The 6,370-nt window shown below is 56.8% G+C and overlaps 1 protein-coding gene across 5 annotated transcripts in view; it reads left to right on the top strand.

Annotated features, from left to right (window-relative positions):
- The window catches only part of IKBKE (inhibitor of nuclear factor kappa B kinase subunit epsilon), a 22,990-nt gene extending 21,393 nt beyond the window's left edge, over window positions 1-1,597 (top strand). For all 5 annotated transcript variants that reach the window (XM_073884435.1, XM_073884434.1, XM_073884433.1 and 2 more), the window contains one exon: window positions 794-1,597. In XM_073884435.1, the coding sequence (XP_073740536.1) occupies window positions 794-827 (34 nt within the window). In that variant the 3' untranslated portion in view covers window positions 828-1,597. The remainder of the gene's footprint in view (window positions 1-793) is intronic.
- The last annotated feature ends 4,773 nt before the right edge of the window (window positions 1,598-6,370 follow it).

Genomic DNA, 6,370 nt, shown 5'->3' on the forward strand with positions numbered 1-6,370 from the left:
GGGAGGGGAGGGGGCTCCGAGGGAGGGGAGGGGGCTCCGAGGGAGGGGGGGGGGCTCCGAGGGAGGGGAGGGGGCTCCGAGGGAGGGGCTCACCAAATGCTAAGTGTTCCTCAGAGGCCAGGCCAGTCTGGAACCCTGGAATTGGGGTTAAGAGCTAGGGAGCCGGGAGCAGAGCCTGTGGTTGTCCCCAGAGTTGCAGAGTGTCCTTGGGCTGAGGAGGCTCCCATGGCCCCTCCATGTCCCATTCCAGCAAGGGGAGAATCCAGCCTCTCAAATACCCGCAAGGAGGAGATTCTTTTCAAAACAGCCCTCATGGGCAGGAAGTTCTAATTTTAGTGCCGACATAAATTTTTCTTGCGGTGATATGGAGTCTATTTACAGATAGTTTAAAACTTGATTTTAGTGAATTTTTACTTCCTTATTCAGAGCTGTAGCCAAAGAGCCTACAGAAACGATCTGAATCCCTCCTCCCCGACTTTGTGGCCGCACTGGATTCACCAGGAGAGCTTTTTCTTTTAAGAGTGCAATTCCCAGGTCTTGCCTCCAGAGACTCTGGGTGCGGACAGGGGTGGGGAATTTTATAAACCCCCCAGGTGATTCCGCTGTGTAGTCAGGGAGAAGAACCAGAGAGTTCCTGTCGGGGGGGGGGGGGGGGGGTCAAAGACTCCACAAGGGGAGAGCTGAAGGCTTGAATGGCTCGGTGCTCCCCACAGTTGAGTGTGTTGGGTCCTGGGTATGGCCCTCAGGCTTCTCCGCGGGGGTGGGAGAAGCTAACCTGCAGCTTTCCTTACAGGTTAAGTAGGCCCCCTTCAGCTCCTGACTCCTGATCTCTGAGCTCCGTGGGGTGCCCGACATCCTGAAGCATTAGAACCATTCAAACACTGCTGTCCTGCCTGCAGTGTGGGACCTAACACAGGATGCTGTCTGGTCCCCTCTCATCAGCCTACCTCCCTCCTGGCCGACAGCTGGGAGCCATCACCAGCATTACCTTCCACTGCCTCCCTGCCTGAAGCAGCACGGAGAGACTTGGGGCACCGGGCCGTCCCTGTCAGGACCCACTGCCTGGGCTGCCCTTGGCGTCTCCCACAGGCTCAGGCACATCTCCTCGGTCGCCCCGGCCTGTAGAGCTAAAGCTGGGGACAAGAGGCTCCCATCGGCCCCCCCACCCCCCCCCCCCTCCTCTGGGTTACAGGGCTTCGCTTCTCAGGGAACAGAAGAGGAGGCCTCTGGGGGTTTCCCTAGGATGCTGTGTCAAACGACTCATTGCGGTCTTCCTTCCTCTTGAGGGGTTTCACGCTGAACATACATACAGCCCTGCCCTCTCCTGTGATTTCTGAGGGTCCCTGCTCTCGGCCCTGGGCATGACAGAGCCTGATTTTCCCTCTGCTCTTGGTCTGGCAGAGCCTGGCAGAGTTGAGAGAATGGGTGGTCCAGGCCAGGTGCTGGAGCCGCGGGCACCTCGCCTTCCTCTCTCCCTAAGGCACGGCCAGGCTCTGGGAGATGCAGCCAGCCGTGGTCACCAGTGAGCACGGGCCTGTAAGTCCGGATAAGAGGCCTGCGCCTTCGAGAAGTGGAATAAATGGGGCCTTCTTTTCTATTTCCGAGTGGCTCTTGCTGGGCGGTGTCTGTGAGGCAGGGGAAGGCTCTTGGCGGAGTGCGCCTGGCCTCCCAGCAGGGCTGGGTGGGGATCTTTGAGGACGGGATTGGGAAATGGAGGTGGGACCGGTCACTTCCTGATCCCTGCCTTTCCCCTAAATGTGCCCTACTTTCAGGGAAGAGCACGGGGAAGATGGCATCCTGCTGGGAGGGCTTGCCTGCCCATTCCTTCTGCCCCCAGCCATTTGAGGGAGCTGTCTAGGGGGCCTGGGACTGGGGGAGAAAGGAGATCTCTCTTTTCTCCCCCCTTAAATCCACCATCTAAGTGCCTACTCTTTAACCCCCTTCACCCCTACCACTGTTCAAAACCTAGGCTGTGTCCTAAATGCTGAGCTTGAGCACTCCTCTGGGTCATTTCGAGTATCTCCTCATTTTGCCTAGAAGCTAGAATGGTGCCCGGACATTGATTTATACAGACTTAGTCTTTCCCCTGCAATACATCCAGCCTCCCCTTAACCAGGCTGCACTACCCACCTAGCCTAGGGCGTGGGGGAGAAGGCAGTAAAGTAGCCCTCTTAGGGGAGGGAGATGCGTGGGAAGCCCCATTTGTGCACCAACATTATGCTTGACTCTGGGATAACCGCAGAAAATTTTCCTGCCCATCTTCATGGAGCCTCGACGTCCTCAGAGGCTACACTGCCTCATGACCCAGCAGGGCAGAAGCGAGGAAGCCCAGGTCCTCGACTCTGACCCCCTCCATGCTGCTTCTGTATGGAAAAGACCAGCACCCTCTAAAGACCCAGGGGAGCGTTGCTGGGGGGGGGGGTGTTATTAGCATTGAGCCTCAGTGGCTTCATGTACGCCATTTGGTGGGGGGTGTCCATGGGGTCACTTAAGCCCAGTGCGTTCTGATTCCGGGGGCCCCAGAGCTAGCTGCTGCCTCGATGCCCCTGGGCCCTGGGCCAGCTCGGGCCTGCTCTAGCTGCGTGAAGCTCGGGCTGACACTCCTAGCTCATCGGAGGCCCCGCAGGGAAGTCCCAGAATGGATTTTCCCTGGCAGCTGTGGCTGCCTCTGGATCACACATGCTTGGTGGAGCTCAGCAAAAGAGCCTGGGGATCCCTGAAAGCCAAGTGCAGATTTCTGGGGGAGGATAGGATCCAGGCCCTGTGCTGTCACGAGAAAAGCCCAGCAGAGACAAACTCAAAGGCTCAGTGTTGGTTCCCGTGCGGGGCAGAGCCCCCGCCATGGATGCCTCCCCGCATTTAAACTTCTGCAGAGGCTCTCACTTCTTAAAATTACCTTTCTGCTCTCTGTCATGATTCCTAACTTAACACTTAAAATGAAGAGCCCACTCTGCTCCCCGCACCTGACCTGAGCACCCGCGGTGCGCCGGGCCGTCACCAGTGCCGGAACCACACGGGTGACCGCGACGGCTTGCCTGCCCCGGAGGAGCTCACCGTGGCATGAGGGAGGCAGTTCAGTGTCATGAGGAGAGTGCTGGGCTAGGAACGCACAGCTCAAGTGCAGCATGACATCACCGTCTCCTGGGGGCCGTGCTGAGGTCAGCTTGGGAGGGTGTCAGGGAAGGACTCGGGGAACCGTGGGCTCTGGGCGGCGGCCCCGGCGGGTGAGTGGAATTACCTAGCAAAGAAGGCATGGCAGGCATCCGTGGCGGTGGGAACAGCACGCGCCGTGGCGTGGAAGGAACTGTAAGTATGTGTGTCACTGAGCATAAGCCCAAGTGGGAAGTCGGTGTTGAGGAAAGGAAGAAGCCAGACCCAGAAGGTCCTCGTAGACCACACTAAAGAACCTGAGCTTTACCTCAGGGAACCGTAGACGCAGGTTTTATGTCAAGTCCAACTAGGATTTTAAAGATCGGACTCTTTGGTGCCTACGTGGAGGGTGTATTGGAACTCTGTGCCTCGGTCCCCTTGTCTGTAAAATGGTGGTGGTGGTGATAGCTTTCCAAAGTTACAGGTAGGAATAGATCAGGGGTTTCCACACAGGGCCTGAAACACAATGTGAGTTCTGTACACACCCTCCTGGCCCTGACCTCGCTTGGCTGTGAGGCCCCTTGTACAGGGAGGGTCAAGAAACAGATTCTCTTGTCTCACGTGGGCCAGGCTGTGGCTCAGTTCAGTCACAAAGGTCTGGGAAGAACCCACATGGTGGCATTCAGATTCATGGGGCGCATCCTCTTAAAACAGGCTGGGCCAGGTTAAAAATGGGCCTACCTATTTTTAGGTAGGAGGACGTGGGGGTGCGTCCCAGCTCCCCACGCGGGAAGGGCGGCCCGTTTGGAGGGCCTGGTGCCTGCCTCTGGGCCCTAGCACTGCGGGCCTACAGTCTCTGTCTCTCTCAGTGTCCTCTCTAGAGGCTGATGTCCTGGTTCAAAACAGAGCTTCTGGGACCCACCCACAGTATTCCCGTCAGTACGGGTGTGGCTCAGGAACCCGCATTGTTGATGAGCTTCCCTGGTGATTCTTACGCGAGCTAAGGCTTGAGAACACTGGGGCAGAGTCTGCAAATATCCTGCAGAGGACACAGGAATGGGCCCCCATAGGCCAAAGGGCGGGAGGTGGTAGACACCTGACTAAACGCCACCCCCCCACAGCCCCAACCTGACAGCTGAGGCCAGGGGAGCCAGGCTGGGCGACAGGACAGACCCCCCCCCAAAGGGCCCGGCCGTTCTCCCACTGCACCCACCATTTGCTCTCACGGGGTGTCTCCCTTCAGCAGCGGGCACCTCAAAGGATCGCCACAATGAGGCCCTTGGAGTTCACTTCCAAGCTGCTTCAGTGATTTTTGTCAAGGGTAGGAATTCCTGGCTTTTCCCTTCATCTTGCAGAGAATCCTTAGCCAGTGGGGGGTGGTAAGGAATGGGCCAGGATGGCCTGAGGTAGCTTCAGATTATTTCCCTTGGAAATAATCTCCGAGTTTCGGCAGTCATTTCAAGCAGCTGGGTCCTTTCTCTGCACCCTTTGCAGAGAGACATGGGGGTGTGCGTGGGGGGGAGACGAGAGATGGGAGTGAGGACAGGAGAGGGGGTGGGAAGGAGCACTGGGAGGAATGGAGTGATAAAGAGACAGGGAAAGGGAGAGGAGAATGAGGGGGAAAGGGGGCAGAAATGAGGGGAACAAGAGAGAGACCTGGAAGAGACCGGGGGGGGGGGTGCGCGCGCGCGTGACGGGGCAGGGGTGAGAGCAGGGCTAGCCTGGAAGGCCGTCCAGGCCACTGGGCTCGTGCTGGTCTGTCCCAGCCCCAGTCCCTGGCTTCCTGCCACAGCGATGGGCCCAGAGCGGGCTTAGTGCTGGAATGTAAGTGGCTGTGGCTTGGAGCCTCCCCACTGACCGAAGGGGGGAAAGCTGCTGACAAATCTGCCTGGAAGATCTTGAGTTTTTCCACACGGAAAGAAGAAACATACACACAAACCAGTCTTATCATAAGCTCGGCAGAGTGACTTGGGACGGAAAAATTCCATAATTGAGAGGCAGACGGGGGAGGCGCCACTGACTGCTGGCCAGCAAGCCCCCCTACCCCCCATCCCCCTGCATGGGGACGCCTTTCCAGGAGCCCTCCCATCCCTGCTGCATTTGGCCCTCCTTTGTCCTCTTGTCTCAAGTATGTCAAGGACCTAGATGTGCCCCGTGGGAGCACGCGAGCTCGGTGACCCAGAGAAAACCCACCCTCCTGAAGTGGGGACGGTGTCCTACCAGCCCTCACCCCTAGCCCAGGAGGCAAGAAATCCGTCCAGTGACCATCAACTTGGGAGGATGCACATGAGCCTTAAACAGAGTTCCCAACACCATGGCCACCCGGCCCCAGCAGGTCCCTGGGTGCCTTCTGTTCTCGCTGGGCCAGGCAATTCCTTGTCTCCCCGCCCTGCAGGAGCCATGGCCTAAAGGGTGTTAAGAGATGAGTTTGGGCTTAGGTGCCAGTTGGGAGCTGACAGGTGAATTCGTTTCATTCCAACTTGTGTGGAGCACCTCTCACTTGCCCTGTACCGTGTGATCAGAAAGACCAGCAAGATGCAAGTGGGGAAGGCAAAATGTACAGATGTAATTGTGACTCACATCAGGATGATGTGCGTGTCAGAGACGCAAGCAGTTTGCAGGGGTCCCAGAAGAAAGAGTGAGGATCGGGTCCGGGCAACTCTGGGAAGGCTCTATGGCGTTTGGATTGGACCTTGAATACTGAACAGGATTTCAACAGGGACAGAAAAATGGGGAAGTATTTTGCTGATTCTTGAAACTGCACCTACAAAGTGAGATCAGAGATGTTTAAACACTGTCCCTTTTACCACACCAGTTGGGTAGTGTGAAGGCAAAATCGTGCGTTTGAGTCCAGACTGTGACACATTTTGGGGGCTAGTCACGTCTTCTCTGAGCCTCTGAAAAATAGGAATGTCAGCTATTTCACAGAGTTGCCACGAAGATCAAGTCATTCAAGCCCAAAGTGCCAGCCCCACACTAAGCACCGGATGCATATTTCTTGAGTAAATGTAACACATAGCATTTGATGAGAGACTTTTACAAACATTTTAATTCTCCAGCAACATTTTATTACGGTCCCGGCTCACAGTCTAGCAATAGAAAGTGTTACTGACCCCCATTACTCAGACCCCCGAGACTCCCCACTTCCACGGGAGGCAGAGCTCTGCGTCCAACAAGCTGCCCAACAAGGGAAGAGAAGTCACGTGCAGAGCTGTAACCCTGCCCTCAACAAGGGTGAGAGCGTCTCCCCTCAAATGTCTATGGAGGGGTCCCACGATCC

This window comes from Callorhinus ursinus, unplaced genomic scaffold (assembly GCF_003265705.2).
Source record: "Callorhinus ursinus isolate GAN/ISIS: 27379988/994484 unplaced genomic scaffold, GSC_fseal_2.0 scaffold57, whole genome shotgun sequence".
NCBI classification, from domain to species: domain Eukaryota; kingdom Metazoa; phylum Chordata; class Mammalia; order Carnivora; family Otariidae; genus Callorhinus; species Callorhinus ursinus.